This window comes from Osmia bicornis, chromosome 9, assembly GCF_907164935.1.
Source record: "Osmia bicornis bicornis chromosome 9, iOsmBic2.1, whole genome shotgun sequence".
NCBI classification, from domain to species: Eukaryota; Metazoa; Arthropoda; class Insecta; order Hymenoptera; family Megachilidae; genus Osmia; species Osmia bicornis.
The window spans coordinates 323,260-345,854 of NC_060224.1; the positions used below are offsets into that span (position 1 = coordinate 323,260).

General features: G+C 36.1%; 4 protein-coding genes across 6 annotated transcripts; 2 read left to right on the top strand and 2 right to left on the bottom strand.

The window, feature by feature from the left end:
* The first annotated feature begins 545 nt into the window (after window positions 1-545).
* On the top strand, window positions 546-14,520 carry LOC114877426 (BCL2/adenovirus E1B 19 kDa protein-interacting protein 3). The gene is made up of 6 exons (XM_029189998.2): window positions 546-883; window positions 5,435-5,600; window positions 6,916-7,003; window positions 12,556-12,629; window positions 12,716-12,871; window positions 12,973-14,520. The coding sequence occupies exons 1-6, from the start codon at window positions 841-843 to the stop codon at window positions 13,022-13,024; spliced, it is 579 nt and encodes a 192-aa protein (XP_029045831.1). The 5' UTR covers window positions 546-840; the 3' UTR covers window positions 13,025-14,520.
* A 1,906-nt stretch (window positions 14,521-16,426) lies between these two features.
* On the top strand, window positions 16,427-18,424 carry LOC114877423 (interleukin enhancer-binding factor 2). 2 transcript variants are annotated; one of them, XM_029189990.2, is made up of 4 exons: window positions 16,427-16,553; window positions 16,829-17,135; window positions 17,202-17,766; window positions 17,843-18,424. In XM_029189990.2, the coding sequence occupies exons 2-4, from the start codon at window positions 16,836-16,838 to the stop codon at window positions 18,127-18,129; spliced, it is 1,152 nt and encodes a 383-aa protein (XP_029045823.1). In that variant the 5' UTR covers window positions 16,427-16,553; window positions 16,829-16,835; the 3' UTR covers window positions 18,130-18,424. The 2 variants fall into 2 exon arrangements, with proteins under 2 accessions (XP_029045823.1, XP_029045824.1); XM_029189991.2 differs by lacking the exon at window positions 16,427-16,553 and adding an exon at window positions 16,554-16,639.
* On the bottom strand, window positions 18,188-20,254 carry LOC114877424. Of its 2 annotated transcripts, none has more exons than XM_029189995.2 (4): window positions 19,962-20,254; window positions 19,573-19,685; window positions 19,265-19,514; window positions 18,188-19,195 (listed from the first exon to the last, which is right to left on the bottom strand). In XM_029189995.2, the coding sequence occupies exons 2-4, from the start codon at window positions 19,671-19,673 to the stop codon at window positions 18,548-18,550; spliced, it is 999 nt and encodes a 332-aa protein (XP_029045828.2). In that variant the 5' UTR covers window positions 19,674-19,685; window positions 19,962-20,254; the 3' UTR covers window positions 18,188-18,547. The 2 variants fall into 2 exon arrangements, with proteins under 2 accessions (XP_029045828.2, XP_029045826.2); XM_029189993.2 differs by having other exon boundaries at window positions 19,760-20,253.
* A 4-nt stretch (window positions 20,255-20,258) lies between these two features.
* On the bottom strand, window positions 20,259-22,136 carry LOC114877421 (serine protease snake-like). Its single transcript, XM_029189988.2, has 6 exons — window positions 22,017-22,136; window positions 21,633-21,869; window positions 21,164-21,431; window positions 20,827-21,092; window positions 20,591-20,754; window positions 20,259-20,515 (listed from the first exon to the last, which is right to left on the bottom strand). Exons 1-6 carry the CDS (start codon window positions 22,108-22,110, stop codon window positions 20,345-20,347), a joined length of 1,200 nt encoding a protein of 399 aa, XP_029045821.1. The 5' UTR covers window positions 22,111-22,136; the 3' UTR covers window positions 20,259-20,344.
* Window positions 22,137-22,595: the final 459 nt, after the last annotated feature.

Here is a 22,595-nt window from a genome sequence, read left to right on the forward strand (position 1 = left end):
TTATTCTTTGTTCTACATTTTCAGTATCTTTTCATATAGTTTATAAATGTTCAACAGATTTAGAAGTAAAGGATCAGAAGTATAAAGAAGTAAAGGATTCTGTTACATGTATTATCGAATGAACGGTATAAAAAATGTAATTATGAAGTTGTATGAATATTATTTTGTAGAAAAAGTGAAAAAATTTGTACAAAGTAATTAACTGTATAATAACCTTGTAAAACTAAACAATTTGTGAATTATGTTTAGATTCGTTTAAATTAATTATCTATAAATTTTATTTCAAATTGAAAAAGAGTTACAAATGAAAAACGAAAAGGAAAATACTGGTATCTTTTAAATGTCATGCGAGTTGTTAGATACATGTATGAATGTATGTATATATGTATATAAGTACTCGTATTACAGATGTTAAATTTGATAGGTTGTATGTATTTAAAGTCGGAAACAAATATTTTTCATAAATATTTATTTTTAATCGATAACATATGTATTTGTGTGTTTCAGTTGTAAAATTGCAAGGTATAAAATGGTAGATGCACAACGTGCACTGAATCACGTAGTGGGACGAAGCTATCATGGTCATTGGCACTACCCGCTGATTTGACTCATACAGTGTATTTACATTGAAACGGGTACCGTGTGATTGGCCAGCCTGTCTGACGTACGTGTGTTGACGTTTCATCAAAACAAAGCACAGTCTCGCGTCTCTGGCGAGCATTTTACCACGGCAATTCGTTGCTGATGCGTCGTTTCTGGGCTTACGTTTGCAAAAGTGTCAGTTAGCTGTTCTTTACGTGCATTATCAGCTTGTAAGTGAAGAAAGTGTTGTGGGCCGTGATGTCGTCCACTGTAAAATTCACATCGGACGAGATTCTAGGCGGTAAGTAAAGGTTTTGTTTCCTTGAACGATGCGAGCAGCTGTCGGTTTAATGTCGCGGCCATTTCGCGTGCTGTGCTTGACGCGTAAACAAATGTACGTATATACTCTTGTTTCGTTTTGCGTCGTAGGCATTTTGAAAATTTGTCAGATATGTTTATTTAAACATATTTTATAAGAATATTAATTATTCGTAAATCATTGTAAGAACATTATCATAATAATCTCAACGTAACATTGAACATGTTTAATTTCAAAGATTTTGGCGCGATCCTATATGCCGGTATGACTTTACGAAAGAAGAAAAAAAAGAAGTGTGTTAAATTTTTGGTTTAAAAGTGTAACGCAAATCAATTGTTTTATTTAAACTGACTGCTGTTATGTATAATCGTTTTATTTACCCAATATTTCATTTCATTTTGTAGAAATTATTTCGACTGTTTTACGATTATTAACTATTCAGATGTATATACATACATAGCTTTATTGCGTCGTTGATTGATTTTCAGCTAAAATAGCTTCGAGTAAATATTTGAAAATTTATTTCTAGAACAACGCGGTGAAAATACAGAGAAAGAATCTTTGCTCTATAAAATTTTTCCTTGAATGTTGTTCAAATTTTTGCCTTCAACAAAATATTTTTTACTATAAAAAAACTGCTTTATAACGGTCGGTTGATCGTTTATTTTAAAGCATACTTATCAGAAAGGGGAGAGAACGAGAGGGGGAAAATGACTTTATTTATATTCCTCTGATGGTTGTAATATATGTATGTTCGTAAATGATACGAATTAACCATTTAAATAACAGAGCTTTGTGTGAAATTTATTTTCAGCTAAGTAAACGGTGGAAATTAAAGATCAGTCTTTTGGGAAATTACTCCGTTTTGCTATTCGTGGTCGTTGAATCACGCGACGTACCAGACAATTGGGTCACTGTCCTATAAACGCCACGATTAGTTTAAGCCATTTTGTTCAAAAAGGTTTTAACCTCTCGCTAACTCAAAGCTGTAGTTAATTTTTAAGGTATGTATTTCTCAAACCAAAGACTCTTCAGGGACGATTGTTGATAGGGTGGAAAAAATGTCGAAATGGTAGGAAAACGGCGTATGGACGTGTTTAACGTCAGGGAGACGAGACAGCGTTATCGAGTAATTATCGTGACGCATTGTTTTTTTTTTCTTATTAAACAAACAACAGGTATTTTTTTACGTTTGTAATCGAGGCTTGACACGAATAAATACAATAAATGCTGGTTAAATTTAGACTGAGAGAGGTGATTGAAATCGTACCGGAAGCTCGACGATATGCTTACGCTACTTATCGTTTCTTGAAAAATATTATGTATTCCTGTCCGGAGGAACACGTTTCGAGGATGGCATAGCTAGCGTTGCTTACGTGATCGTCCTCAGGAACGTTCGACTTGTATGACGTCAGGATAGGAAGGGAGCGTTGTTAGATCGAAAAAGTTGGCTGTCAGGTATCCTACCATTAACAGGTAACTTCTTCGAACGTGACTCACTCGACGAACTCGCATCCCAGCCCACGTAGTCCTTTTCTTGCTGGTGAACGTGTCTGAAAGCATGCACCTGCGTTGTCCATTAAGCGAACCAATTGCTTCCAATATGTAAATGGTAGGAATGTTTACGAGCTGAAGAGAATTCTCTGGAACATCGGTAACCGGCTGGGTGAATGGGGTGAGCCAGGTCTACTGCATCGACTAAAATTAGCCTTTACACTTTACATACACCCTAGAGATTAAGAGACACATTGTATCGTCGTTGTATACGCCTTCTGAACGTCTGATTGAAATGACGGGACACGTTTGCGTTTATTTTTAACCGTAAACGCCCGTTGACGGAGTTTAATTCAATTTATTAAAGTCAACCCGCCGTGATTTCGTGGCACGTGACGTTTCCTCGCAATTTTCATCCGTGTCAATGAATCTCTCTGGAAATAGTTGATGGTACAAATATAGAAGTTTATTAATTTTAATTAGATATTGGTTTTCGACACAGTTGTCTCTTTTATTTTAATTCGATACGTTTGTTCAGACGTGTTTGTATGTAAAAAAACACACGAGAAAATCAACACGTGCGACCTTGTTGCGCACGTGCTCGTTTATTTCGATTGAACAGAAGAAGCTCCTTTTCAAACGTCTATCGAGAAATGAATTCGATCCATTTGTGTCACGTTGTCGTTCTTGAAATTCCTGTATCATGTCTAGTTGTTATTTTTTCCATAGATTTCTTCCATTTCTTTTGAATTTGTTCGGTTGTTTTGTAATAGGTGGCTGAAAGTTTCATACGATAAGTATTTAGTATCTTTCGTCGTTTTTCGATCGCATTCATAATTGTTATAGTTTTGAAAAAAAAAAGTAACCTTTTCGTTTGCAAGTCAGCTGACATTTCTGTTTTTTCGATTTGGAATATGCATTTGCGATGAATCTTGTTTGAAGATGATATCTGATGATACTTGATAACATTACCAGTTGACGCAGTCTCCTCATGTTTATTCTAACCATATCACGAGAGATTAGGTAGTGACATTTCTCGATTTTCTTCAGAGAAGTGTTTTTAAAGCAGGATTTACTGTTTACTTCATATTGCGCATCAATCATGACTCGTTAATTTTGTTATAATTTCTTGGACTATATATTTTAAATAAAATATGTGTATAAAAAATATGAATGACCGTCGTTTTCTTGTTCTTCGTTTATTAGTTACCGTAGTAACAGGAAAGCGATATTCTCATTGAAATCGTAATGATTATGTACATATGTCACATGTCTTATCGCATGTTCGGTACCCCCTGACACAAAGTTAATAAAACGAAGTAGTAAATGATGTCATTCAATAACTTTCGACTGACTTATTTAGTGTCTTTTAATCTCTAATTAAATTTGTTCAATTCAAAATTTACGCGATTTAACGATCGCGAGTCGTTTTATTTTCGATGGTATAAACTCGTAACAGTCATATTACGATAATTTGACAATAGTCCTACCGATTAAACGCTTAAGACCAATCAGATAGCTGCGCTTGTCTAATAAGTCGCATTCCGCCAATCACAGAGCTTGTTACTTCAACCCTAGGTAAATGGGCCAGATGCATCTGATAAAGCCACTTGCCTTGCGCGGAGATCGGTTAGTCTGCTCTAGGGCTTCGTAGAAGCAGGGCTGTTTTTTTTTTCTTTTTTCTTTTTTCTTTTTACAATTCGTTCTGCAAATTTTTGCTTTATCGCGTCGCCAATTAGGAATTAATTAATTTTACAGGATGCAGCAAACGAATCTATGATATTAATTTCTTAACGTATTAATGGTTGGAGATGTACTGAGCAAATAAATATAAAACTTCACAAATGTCGAAAAGAGTTTTCGAACTTCTTCGAATTCTTTTCTTCTTTGACTAATAATAATAATTTAATTGATTCGTATGCATATCGCCAAGTGTCGCAACTGACACGAATTCGTGACTTCCATACATTTCGTATAAGTACTAAAGAATTGATTTCTTGTAAATTTTTTTTTTAACAGTGATATCAAGTAAAAAAACAGCGATGAATCATCAACTGATAAATCACCACGCGAATAGGTCTTCGGTTGTATTGTGCACGTGACACTGTAAACTCACCACGTGGAAATCATATGCGAAACTCTAATTGTAAGAATTTACACACAGTTAGTTAATGATATTGCGTGTTAATAAGTAGAGTAGAAATTCTTCAACAAATGTGCTTATTCTTTTAATCGCACCCGATTGCGTATATTTAGACGAACTCTTTTACCTCTTGGTATAAGCTACAAAGAAAATATATAAATTTAGGTTTTCGTCGAAAGCTAAGACACTAGCTTCTCTGTCTTTAGCGTTTCTGCGTTTGAAACAAATATTTCGCGTGCGATTAAAGAAAATCGCGAAACAGAATAGACCGTGTGTGCTGCTCCAAAATTAATAACGCTCATTCTTAATAGCACGTCATCCACATTTTTTACCTACTACATATACAATAAATAGATTTCTTAAAGCTCTATTTAATTAGCGGCTGGATAAAATGAACGAAAAAATACGGAACATTCTTATTATCCGCTAGTGACGCAATGTGTACTACACGAGCACTACGTCAGAGCTAACGAACCTTGGCCATGAACTTTCTTGATAATCGACTCGATGATTTCTCGATTTTTATGAACGTGTATCGCGTATTGATTTCTCACGTTTGCGATTTTATTCGCACGGTACATATTACGTTTCCTCTTCCATTGATAATACCATATTAGCCGAAATACTTTTTTTTTTTCTTTCCTTTCTTTGCTCTTAACTTACTTATAAAATTTATCTAACGAGGAAAATACGTTTCTCCGCGTTGAGCAATATTATCCTAGAAATCAATAAGGCAGTAGACTGTGCGATAGTTAAAAGAAAGATTTTACCGAGGTTTAAGTGCCTCGTCGCTCTAGTTTCTCTGTGTACTTAATGACTTTCTAAAAGCTTCTTTTACTTTGCGCTTTAATAAGGTAAACAGCGTATAACGAGCGTACTTTGTTTGATATTCGCAGAATCATGGGTGGAGTTGAATCCTATACCGGATAGGATAACACCGTTACCATTCAGTGCTGGTGGAGAGGAGTACCTACGACTTCTTAGGGAAGCGCAAAGGGATTCCTTGCCTTCGTCTGCAAGGCATTCTTTGGCATCTTCTCGTCGAGGCACACCAAGAGATAGGTAACAATTTCAGTAAAATATACATCTTATCTTAACATACGTTAGGAATTAACCCTTCTTTGGATTTTTCTCGGAGTTATCAGTAAATGCAAATGAATTTGAGATTACATTAATTTTCAAGATTTCGATCCGAAGAAGGGTTTAAGGAGTTAAGGAGAAGGACACTTAAGGAGTTCTTTTCAAAATTGGCGACATTATCTTTGAAAAATTCCGTGTGTCTGCACTCGAATTTTTCAGACTACCGTTAACAGAGGGTTGGTTTTTTTTATCCTTCGTATGCTTGAAGAGCTTGAGAAGACAAAAAAGATAACAAGTGGTATCTTGTGAGTCAGATGCCGCTTTGAAATATACATATACGAGCTAAGGGAGAATCTTTTTTTCGACATTTTCTTTGTACTCGTAGGCGTTGGTACATTTCAAGAACCGGCTGGTTGAAAGAAAGGAAAAAGCAAACATGCTACCACTCTCGTATGTCTCTGTATAAGTAACTTTTTAAGATCTTTTTTGCTAGACTTATTCCATTGCACACGTTTTGTCAAATCTACGATGGAAAATGAAATTTCCTGATGCTTACTATTCACCTGTATAGGAAAATACCGTGTTTACGCATCAAGGATTTGTTTACTCGAAATCTTTCTATCCGATCGACACTCGAGATTACGACCTGCAACGCAATTCTTTCGTTGAATCCTCGAAAGACTTGTCGAGATAACGATTTTTACCAAGGCTATAAGTGTTCTAACAAAATATTGACATCATCTTGCTCTGCATCTTTCTACGATCATCTTTACCGATAAGTAGGGGTAACGAACTACATATACAGACATAGAGTTTATCTGTCTGTTGTTTTCTTTTTCGAGAAGAAAAATTCACCGATTGTATTTTCAAGTTTTCGAAATATACATATGTTAGTTTCCTGTTTGGTTAGTTGGATCGTTTACCCCGCAACTTTTATCTCCCTCAACTATCGGTGTCACTCGGAAGAACATCTCGATCAGTGTTGCAGCTCATTATTTGCAACGTTCGATCGTGTACCGCAGATGTTCGATGAGGTCATGTATTATCTTCGTAGTTCGGTGTAAAAGATAGGAAAAAAAAAAAAAGGTATCGTACGATATACTCGTATGGAGGTCATTCGATAGAAAGTTGCTAATGTACTTACATCAACCGAAGACGCTAATGATGCAATTCTAATAGTACTTATTTTTTTGCTTTTTAAAAATTTTCTATCATTTATACATTATGTTCAATGAAACGTTTTACGAACAAGGCAAGGAACATGAAATAAGTTTAATATTTATGAAATTTATTACAGCCCGAAGAGCCCGCCAAATAGTCCCAACACGGAATTGTCGACCGAAGATGAATTGAAAGGAGTCTATATAAATTACTGTTGCAACAAGGTCAGTTTTATAATACACTTTTAATCTTGTACGTTTGTGTGAACTATAAAGATCGTTTAGCCTTCATACTTTATCTATGCAGCAGGACTATTATCATTGAAGAGTGAATGCGAGTAATCGTTATGAAATATGCTTGATATGTGACTGTATTTCCGAATGGTAACGGTGGCCAATTGATCTGAAATTTGCTGGATTAGATTTGAGTGATTTAGTTAGCAGGTTGGTTTAACTTATGCAAATTATCCGTCTCGATGGAAGAGTTTCAAAGACTCGACTTTCATTAAAGTCGAACCAACGAATTCTTATCTCGTTTGGGATTTCGTTGTAAGAAAACGTTTCTAACGCGTTAAAAACTACGACAAACGATTGGTGATACTCGTGTTTTCGGCAGTTGCAGCGGTATCGGCAGATGCATCGTTAAAAAGAACGACAACGTTATTTTTAAGAACAAAGGCGATTGTACCGGGGTAGAATGAATAATGTTGATAACGAGCCGTGAAGAGAGTGAGTCGTATGTAGTGGCGGCGAGGATTTTCCATGAGTCAGTTGCTCAACCGTGTTTGCAAGTGTATGCAACTTTTCCTTTGTGTGTGCGGCTTTGTGAAAGCAAGGTCTCTTGGAAAGCATGCAGTTGTCTGGGGTCCTCTCTTCTTTGAGAATCTTTCGATTCCTTCTCCTTCTAACCGCTTAGATAACGGATTAAAAATAGAATATCTTGGAAGCTTTCTGTTCTTCTACGTCGGTTTATATTCATTTGCAACAACAATGCTATCTACGACGCGACATTTATTTTTTCCTATTCCGACGAGCACTTTTAATTCCAACGATTACACTACGTATCATAGATAAATGTTTATCGGATAATGCGAACGAACGTCCTTGATATTCGTGTGCAACAAGAAATGACGTTTTTCTAAAACCGTAAGATTCTGCGTCGAAGAAGTTATTAATCAATGATGCATACATTAGAGGCTATTAAAAACGGTATACTTAACCCGGAACGGGTTAATCGGAATGGAGAACTCGTACGTACACGTACACATTATATTATATGCACTGTATAGATCGTTCACCTGGGTTTGTGTTGCACATTTGAACGCGTGTATTTGTCCGTTAACACATCACGCGATCGCGAACCAGCGAATCGGCGTTCTCCTCATCTTTGAGCAAGAACCGGTCCTCCCTCCTGCAATCCCTTGCATCGCGTTTGAGAAAACGGGTTGAACTTCTCGCGGTGAGGTGAGGTGAGTCGAGTCGAGTCGAGTCGAGCTTTAGAAAAAGGGACACTCGATACACGATGCATTAGGCTCGATCCATACCATCGATCCGCTCTTGGTTCGATCATTATTCGATCGAATTCGGACGAAACGTGGCCTTCTTTTGGCTAACGGCTAAGCTAATGGGAAAACTCTCGAAGAATCCTGGAAGAATATTTGATCGAACCAAGAGCAGACTATGAAAGGATCGATAGTGTGGATCGGGTTTGATGTTTATGTCGGATTAAGTCAGCCGTTTGTTATTGCTCATTCCACGTGAACGCATTCGTGTTGTTCCGTGAAACGTGATAAACACGATTGTCCGTATTAGTTGAGAAATACGAGTTAGTTACAGTTGGATATCATTTCATTTCATTTCTGCAATTCTTACTTTTCTTCGAAATAAATTCAGATTATTCGTGGTATATTCAGATAATTTGTTTTCGTAGAAAGTACCTACCGCGAATTCGCAAGTAGTGCAATGCGGAAATGCACTGTGAGAAGGAAGCTGCTATGCAATAAAAAAAAATTTCTCTTTTGCCTGTTACGCGAACAACGTACGCTCGACGCGTGTCCCAAAAGTACTCGTGCAACTCCACGAAAGAGTTCGTTTCATTATTAATGACGTTTAATCACACGAGAAATTTAATATGCCCTTGATACGAAATTAAAACCGTATGAATGTCCCTTTCAACATACCATTCCGGTTGTTGAACTATCCAAGTTCCGCATACACTCCTAGATTGTTTATACTGGCTGCACTCATTTATCGCGTTTGTAGATTAGGATCTAAGAGTTTCGCTTCAGAATTCAGTCGTTTACTTTCGATTCCTCAAGTTTCCTCGAGATAACTGTTTTTTAATGGCGAACAAATAAAATATTCCGATTTGAAAGAAACCAGTTCTAGGAATAGCCGCATCATATTTTATAATTAGGTATTTAAATTTTTTTTTTTTTTTTTTTTCCAAATCAATGAATCACCAAAGATACAATTAACTCAAAAAAAAATTCTGTAGATACTGATATTCATCGATAATTTGAATCTATCGATTCATTGGGGATTTGGTGTTGTAACGGAGCGATAGGTGAAAAGTGGGTGTTGAATGATTTTCTTTATTCAAGTTAAGGTACTCTTATTGGATTCTTTAATAAGATTGGTGTACGTGTTTTTTCTACCTTGTTGATTTAATTGATTTCTTTCTGAAAACCCTGATGATTTATGAATCACTAATTAAGATATAACGACAACTGAAGGAAGTATTATAAAAGCTGTATAAACAAATTTATAGCAGATCATGTGTAATATTGTAATCGAGAGAGAGAGAGAGAGAGAGAGAGACACGCACACCAATCCGGATTACACTATGCAGCTTTCATGATTTTCAATGCATCACTGTTGCAACAAAGAAGCCATTCTATTCTCGATGGGCTTATTTTACAGAGTACTTTGCTTTCTTTCTAACAAATTATTTGTTCTTCGATGTTAATAAATAATTGAACCGCGTTAAAGAAAAACGAAGCTCGTTATTGACCCTCTCTGGAAGTCTGGCTACGTGGTGAAACGTTGCCAAGAGGTTTCGAACGATCGCGTCGGCCAGTGAACGTGTGTAATTCTCGGTTATTGCGCTCACAAAATGGAGTAGGAGTCGTTGAAGAAAGAAACCCACGAACGATTATGGCAGTGAAAGAGCGAGAGGAGAGGTACCAGTCTTCTTTTCAACAGCGTCGTAGTAGTCGGTAACCAATCCGAAACTGTTCTGAGCTCACACCATGCGCAATATCGAATGAATTCGTCAGGTCTTGCAAAGTGTCTTCTACTTACATATGTATGTATATAGTTGCCATTTTACCGAGGGCAAAATACATGTCTGACCTGCTTTCCTTCGATCTCAAACTATCATATACATATTCATATACATATACATATACATATAGCCGACTTTGAAGGACAAAATAAGTTCAACAAGAATTAACTTGTGTACTGTTCATTTTATTAGTTCTCAATATTTTCCGCTTGAGATTCAACAGTTTCCGCCTGATTCACGTTTATGTATGCGAAAATGCATCCAGAGATGCGATGTTCAAGGATATCTCTTTCGTTGTTTCTTTGCGAATGCCTTGAATATCAAACACCGGTGGGTTGTTCCAAAACACGTAGGACGGTAATATTTTACAGGTGTAAATAAATTCCGTGTTGCTCCATGCGAGTTTTATTTGTCTGTCTTTGCAGAAAATTTCTCAATTGAAACGGTTGTGTTTCATCGTTTCGCATGATCTCATTGAACGTCGTAACCATCGTTTTATAGAATGACCGCGTTGTAACTTAATGAACAGTCCTTTTAAGGTTCTACTTCGTATGTCGTAGTCTAGATCGTTGCAGTCCTTGGTGCCCTGTTTGTTTAAGCGCATTCGTCTCTGATTTTCGTCTCCGTTATTCAGACTTTTGCACGTTAATCTTTTACTCCGAATCTTTGGTTTCGTTTGTGTCGAAATGGAGTCAAACAGTTTTAACTTGATGCTTTTCATAGCGTTGTTTTTGTTTTCTATTTTTGTGGTAATAAAAGAGCCAACGCGAGGATTTAATTTCCCACGATGAATAGGAGTTTTCTAGCTGGAGAAAAATAGCTGGTACAAATTACATAGTTGTCGGCCAATATGAGTCGGCAATTCGATAAAACCGATTTAGAATCATCGTAATCTTCGCCAGATTCTCTGGTACGCGCTATTTTTACAAAATGAAAAACTCGAATATTTTCAAACCATCTACGCGTTTGATAAATACAAATTAATTTAAACGCAATTTTAACATTTATTACGCCTTCCTTGCAATCCTATTTTGGGAAGTAGGAGACGAGTGATGCGTTCAGCGAACTTGGCAAAAGATTTGAATAAATTAGATCACGGATCACGGTTCACGGATCACGGATCACGGATAACAAGCGTGAAACGATGCTACAAATATTACTAAAAATATTTATCATCGCTGACCGGCGCTACGAAAGAATATTTTAATTATTCGATTATGCAAAACTTGAGGAGCCTTTATTATATTTGTGGTGCAGGTCAGCGATGACCAACGTGTTAATATACTTAATAATTCATACCGTAGTTCGCCGTCCTAGTTAGTCATAGTTATTTCTACCGTGCCAGTTAAACTATATTTTATCGATTTTTAATCATTTCAGTTCAAACGTGTTTTTTCATAAATATGTAGTATATATATAAGAGGAAATTCATTAGAAATAAAACGATCAACTTAATTTATTTTCTATAATTTCTATATATTATTTAATAATGAAAGAGAATTGGTATCACAGAGCTGTCTTTGCGCGAAACGTTTTAAACTGGTCGATAATTCATGACGGGTTATCATTGATAAGTTGATAAGCTTTTTTAATACAAGGTGTTCAGTCGTGGAATAGATGTTTAAATGAATTTAGAAAGAAAAAAGTGGGAAAAAACTCCCAATATCATATCATTTTGCATAAAAATTAAATTTTCTCTGGCATAAAACAAATTCAGTTATCGTATAAATTTATTTTTATCATTTAAATTTTAATTGTGTCAGATTAAATAACAGTGTTACATTGTTTACAAACAACTGCACGTCTCGTTTAATGTTTCTTATATATCATAATATACTTAATTACGTTTCCGTCATGATTGGTTGATTGGCTGTAAAACGGAGTTACGATATCTTTGGATATTCTATTTTTCAAGTCATTGATAGATAAGAATTTTTCGCGTCCTTCATTTAAGTATTTCTATCTATGTATTGCAGAGTAACCAGAGTATTTTATCCATCATAACATAAACATTGTTTTTTTAATTAAATAGATATTTTTAATAAAAATCATTGATGACGGATGATACTGGTGACTAGAACTTGATTCAATAGTGGCGTAATAGGAATCACTCTGTATGTTATATTTCTGCAAAATGTAAAACTAAAAATTTTAGAATTATGATATATTGTTAATCTTTCTCGAACTAAACTAGCTGTACAAAAGTAGCTTTGTATTATTCTCGATAAAATGAACAAGGGTAAACTGATACGTAGCTGGATGTGTGAAGCTACATACTAGCATTTATGTGAATCTCTAGTTTCACTGGATGATACAAGATCCACCTGTACGATCATTTAAACGCTGTTAAATCGGTTCGTCAGAGATTATAAAATGAATTCTGGTGTCGACAACTCTGAAGCTTTTATTATTATAAAAGCTTAGTTTCGATTTCCAACGGTTCTGACAATTAGATAGAGCAATTTTAACATTTATTACATTTTCTTTGCAGGAAAATGAACTTTTGGAGAAAAATACCGATTGGATTTACGAATGGAGTTCGCGACCAGATCAAGCACCGCCAAAGTATGAACACATACATTATATTTAAACTGTTTTTCTCTTACAATAAAAACAGTAGTGTATTTCTTGACATTCTTTTTCTTTTCCAGAGACTGGAAATTCAAACATCCTCAGGGAATAAATAAAAAGAAATCTTATAGCATTCGTACCACGAAAGTTGGCAAGATTGGCTTGTTTTCCAAAGAGGTTCTTTATACTCTGTTTATCACGAATATTCTGTCCGTGTTGGTTGGAGCTGGCTTAGGGTGAGTGAATTTATGTAATTACACTTTTAGATTTTAATCCTTTCGCTATTATGGTCGCTATAATCATCTGATGACTAATAGAAATGATTAATATTCTTCAGGGTCTGGTTGACCAGGCGAGGATCCGTAACGCCCAGCATAACCATTGAGTGAAGAAGATAACAAAAAAAATAACCACGTACACGAAAGTCAGGATTGTCGCGCTAGATTTTGCAAGAATACGGAGTAAAACAAGGGTCGGTTTAATCGAGCTGTAAGAAAGACTGAAGAGAATCAAGAGGGTCGATCGAGCCTAACAGACACGCAACATTAATATTTCGATTACCCCGATTGAATTATTAGCACTTTATATCTTAATCCTCTTCCCTGCCTGGAAAAAACTTAACGGTGTACTTATTGAACGCCGTACTAAACATGTAAGTTGTATTTGCAATTATATGCTTAGGCAAAAGAAAATACAAAAAAAAAAAGAAAAAATCATATGATTTATTATATATATAGCGTTGTGAGAAAACAAAAATATGTCCGTTTTATACCATTTTTAATGCGTTTCTATCTGCGGTAGTCCGTAGGGTATAGCTTGGATAGTATTTATCTATAATTATTACTCGTTACTTGAAAAAGAAAAACGATTTGCTGGAGAATAAAGAATGTTTGTTATATAAGGGAAAAGGATTGTTGCATTTATGCGAAAGAAAGGAATGTAATCTTATAATTGAGAGAATAATGTACGTAGTTAAAATATATGTATAATGCCATCGTACGAACCGTGATAATTCCTATTGCATTGAAATCAAAGATCAATGTTGGTACAAGTCTGAAACCATTTCAAATTGTATAATCGCGCTGGAAATGAGAAGTTTGTTGTTGTGTATTTAGTTAATGCAATTTATGGTTTCGCTCTTTAATAAAATTGTAACGAAATGATCCAAGTATTTCGATAACGCATAGATAACGAGAGTTAATAATTTTTGTTCCGTTCTTATATTTATGGGTTTTTATTATTTACGAAAGAAGGTATAAAAACATACTTTGGTTTTAAATTAAATACAGAAATGACAATTTCAATGCAGTCAGTTAATTGATCTATCTCTAGCTTTATATATTTATTACGTAAAACAAAAATTAATAATGCTCTTCGACACTTTTATACGGCATAAAGAATTTTATATTTTATAATTTTCCATTAAAACAAACATTAGTAAATTAAGAAATATACATATACATAATATTGAAAAAAGAAATAAGTGAAATGTTAAATTGTACAATCTTGACAGATTTTATTTGTAATCAAAAACAGTTGTCTGTAAAACCCTTGGTATACTGTGATTCAATTTGTTTATTCTTTCAAAAATACATTATTAATTTATGAATACTTTTACACTAAAGTAATTACGATTCTATAGAAATATAAATCGCTTTTCTCGATAGCACAACGTGTGATTTGTATGAAATTATTACAAAAAACAAAAAAATTTTCTAAAACTTACAGACATCTTTTTTTAATAGAATACGAACACATAACACACATATACTATGTAGTAATTGTAAGATGCTGTATATTTCGAACAAGAACGTACTCGATGTAAGTAGAAATTAGAGATGCAAGTTTTTTTGTATTTTCAATATAATTCTGTATATTATACATACATGAAAACGTCTTATTAATCAACCTTCATAGCTGAAGTTATACATATCTGAAAATTTCCTAAGTACACCACAGAACACGCTCAGTGTCCCCCTAGTAAAAATCTCTGAATTACTTATATTCCTCCATCCCTTAGATGTGTGCATCCCTTACATCCCTGCACATTTTATATCTCTGCATCCCTTAGATGCTCCATCACTCACATCCCTGTATCCTTTATATCTCTGCATCCCTTAGATGCTCCATCACCCACATGTCTGCATCCCTTAGGTGCTCCATCACCCACATGTCTGCATCCCTTAGGTGCACCATCACCCACATCCCTATATCCTTTATATCTCTGCATCCCTTAGATGCTCCATCACCCACATCCCTGTATCCTTTATATCTCTGCATCCCTTAGGTACTCCATCACCCACATGTCTGCATCCCTTAGGTGCTCCATCACCCACATCCCTGTATCCTTTATATCTCTGCAACCCTTACATTTTCACATCTTCGCTACATTACGCCCTCTGGCGGCAAAAAAAGGAACTAAATCACGCTAAAATTTTGGCCCTCTGGCGGCAAAAAAGTGAACTAAAATTTCAACGTTCGATCAGCGCCATCTGGTTTCGGAAAAAGGAACTAAATCACGCACCATTTTTGGCCCTCTGGCGGCAAAAATGTGAACTAAAATTTCAAGGTCCGATCAGCGCCATCTGGTTTCGGAAAAAGGAACTAAATCATGCTATGTTTTTGGCCCTCTGGCGGCAAAAATGTGAACTAAAATTTCAAGGTCCGATCAGCGCCATCTGGTTTCGGAAAAAGGAACTAAATCATGCTATGTTTTTGGCCCTCTGGCGGCAAAAATGTGAACTAAAATTTCGAGGTCCGATCAGCGCCATCTGGTTTCGGGAAAAGGAACTAAATCATGCTATGTTTTTGGCCCTCTGGCGGCAAAAATGCGAACTAAAATTTCGAGGTCCGATCAGCGCCATCTGGTTTCGGGAAAAGGAACTAAATCATGCTATGTTTTTGGCCCTCTGGCGGCAAAAATGCGAACTAAAATTTCGAGGTCCGATCAGCGCCATCTGGTTTCGGGAAAAGGAACTAAATCATGCTATGTTTTTGGCCCTCTGGCGGCAAAAATGTGAACTAAAATTTCGAGATCCGATCAGCGCCAACTGGTTTCGGAAAAAGGAACTAAACCGTCATGAATTTTTGCTTAATATGCAAGGGTTAAAGAATGGTTACGGAAGCCAGCTGCAGGGATGTAAGGGATGTAGGGATGTAGGGATGTAAGGGATGTAGAGATGTAAGGGATGTAGGGACATAAGGGATGTAGAGATGTAAGGAATGCTGGGATGTAGGGGTGTAAGGGATGTAGGGATATAAGGAATGCAGGGATGTAAGGTATGTAAGGGTGTAAGGGATGTAGGGATGTAAGGAATATAAGCATATAGGGGATGTAAGGGATACAGTGATATAGGGGATGTAAGGGATACAGTGATATAGGGCTGTGCGCCGTGGAGTCCCCAAAGATAAAAAAATTAATAAATAAATGTTCACTCTTCCCATGCAGGGAGATAAGATAATAAATGACTTTGGAGGGTGATCCCTGCGAAGCCTACAAATGGGGGTGAAATAATAAGTAAAAGGATAAAATAACAGGCGAGGCACGTTGAAATAATATGAACACGTTCATCCTCGTAATGAGTTTATAAAAGAAACACAGAAGATATATACAGCAAGTTAAATGAACGCAGAAAATATAATAAATATACAGGTATATTTATGAGGTAGACCCGCACTCCTCGGCGGTCACTATAAGACTGGAGGTGTCTCTCACTCTGCTGTAGGTCGAACTCATCTCGGGGTCGTTGGGACCCCTCAATATCTTGATCCCTAAAAAATAAAGGTATATTCGGTCTTTTGTATCAGTAGTCACTGAGTAGAGTTTGTTGTACTTGGTTATATGATATTATTGTAATAAAGAAAAAACAACTGGTTACTCATTGTGAAATAATATTAAATTTATTTTTCCAATTGTTGGTAAGGTTCACTCACTTTTATAATTATCATTTAATTCTTCGAACGAGTATTTTCATCGAATGTGAATGATGCCGGAAAGTTTTATGGTTAATTTTCTCGTTATACTTGTCGTTAAATCAGATATTATTATTCATTGTATATTATTAATTCGATGTATCGATTCTTAAATAATCTAAGCAACTTTATTGAATGCAAGGATACCTTTGTAATTCAAATTATTATTAAAATGAAACAATTGTTTCTAGAATATTTTTGAGCGCTTTTTCTATAATTAGGCATAATATGGTACGTGGTGGTCGTGGTGGAATGATCAGAGGAGGCAGAGGTGGTATGGGACGTGGAATGGGGTTTCCCAGGAAGCAATTTCTTCCGCGTCATCCATTTGACTATACGCTATGCGAAGCTGCTTTTCCACGCGTTAAACCTGCTCCAGATGAATCAGATTTTCAAGTGGCACTTTTGAAAAAGAACACAGATATGTGCCCTACACCCAAGGAGCAGACTTCTATTTTGAATCTTGTAACTAAGCTACAGAGTGTACTCGACAATTTAATTGTTGCTCCAGGCAGTTTTGAAGCTTGTGTAATTATTTATTTCATCTATTTAGACTATATTTTCTATACGTTTAATAAGAATTTCTTTTTATAGCAACTGGAGGAAGTAAGACAAGTTGGTAGCTTTAAAAAAGGAACAATGATCAAGGGTCACAATGTAGCTGACATTGTTGTAATCCTTAAGACGTTGCCTACCAAAACTGCGGTAGAAGCGCTTGGCACGAAAGTCAATAACGACTTGAAAAGCGTTAATCCGAAAGAGATTTTCAGACTTACTCAGACGGAACGTGGCTTCGATATTTCTAACAACGAAGCTACGGTACGCGTACTTATCACCACTTTACATCAAAATCTACGAAAATTAGAATCTGATCAGCATTTAGATGTAAAAATATGTCAAGGTCACCTTGCTGCAATCAGACATTCCCGATGGTTCGAGGAAAATGCTCATCATTCTAGTATAAAAGTTTTAATAAGATTACTTAGAGATCTGAGAAGTAGATTCGAAGGTTTAGAACCATTGTCACCTTGGATGTTGGATTTGTTGGCTCATAACGCCATAATGAATAATCCTAGTAGACAAGCACTGCCGATAAACCAAGCGTATAAACGAGTGCTTCAGTTACTAGCTTCTGGACTCTTCCTCCCTGGATCTGCAGGTAAAATTTATCGTATTAAATAATGATTTAAATATAAAAATCGTATGATATTTTATTGCAATATACCTTTATTTAGGTATATCCGATCCATGCGAAGGTGGTAATATACGTGTGCATACAGCTATGACATTAGAACAACAAGATTTGGTATGTCTCACAGCTCAAACGTTGTTACGCGTATTGGCTCATGGAGGATATAGACCCTTACTCGAGGGTACTAATAAACTTGCCGTAGAAATGAGTGTATGGGTAGGTGGTGTAGTTGCCAGTCCTTTAGATAAAGCATACGAACCTCCAACGGAACAGGAACAGCAAGAGGATATGGAAGAAAGCAACGAGGAAATGATAACGGAAAGCGGTTAACTTTCTGTGCTAAAACTTCAGGGATAAAACCAAGAATTTTTTACTATTTCTCAGGACGATGATTTCTTCAAAGTCTTTATTATTTGATACAAAAGTTAACGGATACAGTATTATCGATGAATTTCAATGTATCATTTTTTTCCTAATAACAGTAACATAATAATGATCGATGTTACATGTAATTGTAATTGTACGTAATGTTTGAAGGATTGCCGAGTGCGATTTAATTATACATATATATATATATATATATGTGTGTGTGAAATAAAATCTGAATTACAGTACTTGTAATAAATTTACGAGTATCTATAATAATGATTCCAGAATTGAAGGAATAATAAATCAAGTCTTATTGTTTCAGTTGTTCGTACACTAGACACAGTGTTGGATATGTTAAATAATTAAATTACAACAGATTCTATCGTAAACAAGGATCATTTTCTGGATTTCTATTGATACGAGCACAGTTTACCGATCGGCTGTTAGAACCTGTACGAACCGCAACTCTAAAAAGTTTTCCTTGTGGCATGCAAACGCAAACTTTGTATTGTTCGTGACCAGGTGAATTTTGCAGAAACATCGGTGTGACAGGTATATTTTCAACGTCAATAGAAACGCCATCTTTGGCGTCAAGAACGATGCTTCCATTGACGCTTTTCAAGAAGATATCGGTATCCGCACTCCAGACGATATCTTTGCTTTCCATGCTAGCACCTTCAGCGCCTTGTATAGAAATTTGATCGTCAGAATTTACAGTTAGACTTTCGTTAACCGGTGATGTGATTCTGTGGGTCTCGGCAAGTTTAACGTCTATTCTTTCTACACCAGCTGGTAAACCGAAATTTGGAAAATCAGTAGTAAAGTAAATAGCTCCAGATCTCGAATCTCTGATCTCAAAAGATTCTACTTGGGAAATTGAGGTTCCATTTGGTAAGACTGTGACTTTTGCACCTGTTTCGTCGCGTGTTCTCTGACCATTTACATCTATTTGCACGCCTGCTTCATCACCAGAGACTTCCATTGATTCGTCACCATAGCTTTGACAAACACCTGATTGCAAACACACCTGTGGGTATCAAATCATCTGTAGAACACAACTGGTAAAAGTATGAAATAGTATTATAATTTAACTGACCCTATCCAAGTCAGTTTTCCCATAAAACTTGACAAGATTTTCGTCAGGAATCATCTCCATAGCTTCCATTCCTTGACTGATCCGTAGAACAGCGATGACAGTGATATTAAGGAAAAGATTGCAAAGACCAATGATCGACAAAATAAAAGTTAAGATCCACAGACAATAACGTCGTTTTGTTGATTTTTCATTTGTCATTGACATGGTGCGAGAGGAGATGGTGACTGTTGTTCGATTAATATTTTCAGAACTGAAAGCATTGTATCATTGTCATCGATTAAATAGTTGATAGAATTTGGTAAACATACCCCTTGATCAGCGGACCGTCGCTATTCGACAAGTTATCTTCAGCCTTCGAAATCGATGGAGAACCGGTACCATTTCCACATTCGTCAAGGATGACCGACATTGATTTAGTGTACTGTTAAAAAAATATTCTCTATAATATTTATCAATGTAATTGACTACGATTACAAATTAATTAATATCACCTACCTAATGAAATACTGTCCATTTTTATTATATTGAATAAGGTGAGTGTTTTTTATTTTGTTTGTGAGTGTGTCAGGAAATATGAAGTCGTGGGTGACGATTTTTTTGTTCCCCTGAGACAAGCAGCAGTATTGATATCATTCATACGTTAAGAAGAATAATGTGTTTCGTGTACAGTGCTTTGTTAGAAACCTACGATTCTTACCTTAGTCACGATCGGTTCAGGACTCTGGACAAACGAAAATAGATGGCCACGGTATAGTTAGCTCCTGTGAATGAATGCAGAAACCGTGTAACGAAAACTAGGTATAATCTGCCGGCTGGCGCTTGCGCGTCTGGAGATCAATGCCAAATATTATTCGAAATTTCTACTTCAAACCTAAATTTCTCTCCATCAATCTTTTGGGGATTATAAACTAGAATCATTATGATAGCTTACAGATTTCTATGAACCTTCTCTTATGATTTTAGCACAGATAAAAATTGTAAATGTAGACATGAGAAATTTATAATGTATTATTATTTAACAAGAAAATACAGAGTTATCAATATAAAAAATATGTTTATTTCATCTTCCTTTTTAACACATTACGAGCTTGGCCAAACTACGCTTTCTATCCACGGAACATAATTATAAACCCGGGTGTATACACCGGGAATTATACTACCGCAAAGTTTTCCCAAACTCGTGACACCGATTAAAGTATACATACAGTTATAATCGTTGTTTAAAATAACTAATGGTCCGCCGCTGTCACCCTGTATATAAAATTAAACATATAATATGATACTAGTCATGATATTAAAAATATAATCTATAGTATAGTTAGATACCTGACAAGTATCTTTTCCAAGTTCACCAGCACAAATTTGCCAATCATCCATAATACCATATTTAAGTTTAGCATCCCTTTGACCTCTCATAAAGGTGCTATTACATTCTGATGTAGGTACCAAGCTAATGGTAACTTTTAATAAATCACTGGATGTGTCCTCGGCTGAAGAAATAAGACTGAATAGTATTTGATAAATTATTTTTTAACTTTTGTTCTTTATTACTTTCTCCTTACCCCAGTCAACGCGTCCCCATCCAGTTGCGGTTGCTTTATTATCTGTACCGGTATCCGGTAAAGAATAAGGCAAACAGCTAGGTCTAACCCACTCGTTGAACTGTACATTCGTTTCTAATTTGAGAAGGGCAATGTCGTGATATTCAGAAGGTTTCTTGTACGAAGGGTGCCTTATTCTTTCTATAATTTGAATATCTTGCGGTTTCGCGTCGTCGTTTGTTCTCTCCAGATTCAAATCACCCACTCGAACCCACGTTGCTTCCTTACTGCAACATAAAATAATTAGAATGAATTAGGTATAAACGAAATGAATGAATGTCAAGATAGAGATACTTACAAATCTAAATTATAGGTACAATGAGCCGCGGTTAAGACAAATCTTTCCGAAATCAAAGTACCACCACAGAGCCAAGCAATACCTCCGTCCCCGGAATTGAATCCAACCGCAACCATGTGTGGAAATTCCTTTGGTTCAGCCTTTTTACCACCAACGATAAGCTTGCGGGTTTTCAGCGCACATAACGATATATTTACGGGTTTTCGATTGACGGCTAATGTCGGCGGAGTTATCAACGCGTACACTGATCTCGAATATTCTTCGCATTCTGAAACATACATCGGTTCGATGCATTAGTTTTAAAATACAGTTTCGATAAAGCCACCCTCTGAAGGCCTGAAAATGATAAATACACCTTCTCTCTGCATGATATAACTGAAACTCTGAAGAAGCAATACAGAGTAATACACCTGAGGGTATTTGATTTACAACTTATTATTAATATTGGTAAAATTGAAAATGTACATACTTGCTCTTGCTTTGCCACCCCTATCGCTAATAAATGTTCCTGGAATAGGATCAGGTTCTGGTGCCGGTGTTGGTGTAGGTATTGGCCTATTTACGGGGCAACATACTATAGGATCAAAATGGGAATACCCGCACATGCTTTGGGGAGGTTTCCCTTTTAGTAAATCCTCGTAAACCTGTGCACATTGTTCCAGACGTGAGCAAACACCTGGTGATTGATCAATTTTACAGGATTCACCTGAAAATTATACTAATTATATTATATATACAACTATAGAGAATTTGTACTTACTATGAGGACAATAGAATAATCTTAGCATTATGTAACCAAGGTATCTTAGATGATTTTGTTAGTATTAAATAAATAAAAAAGAATCTTTTCTACCTTCATATTGCCCATTGCAGAATGTAGGACCAGTTGAAAGAAAAAAGAAGCATAGTAAGGATAACACTCTTAATAAGGAAAATCTTAACACCATGATTGATAAATCTCACACTGTACGTGCTACCACGTGCTACACTGTCACCTCTTATTGCGATGCTTGTTATTTGTGCTGACACTTCCTCGTTGTCCTTTTTTACTTCATAATATTCTCCAGTTCCCCTCCATGTCGATATACAGAGAATAAACCGTGCTTCGGGGTCCCAGGCACCCCATGATGAAATGGTATAATAATTGTCCTCTAACTTCAGAAAAACTATTACAATAATTATTTGACAAACTTATATTTTGAAAAGCCCGCCTCAATTTTCAAAGTCCGAACACAGCGCCATCTATACAAAAGCGGGGGAAACTACTCAACGAATTACCGACTTATCGACAGAACTTCCAACAGTCGGTAATCGACCCTTCGGCAGTCGGTAAGTAAATGGCTTGGGGTGTTAGAGACCCCGAAGCGGGAATGATGCTCTTTGCATATCGACATTATGGCATCCGGGGTGTCAGAGACCCCGATGCATCAAT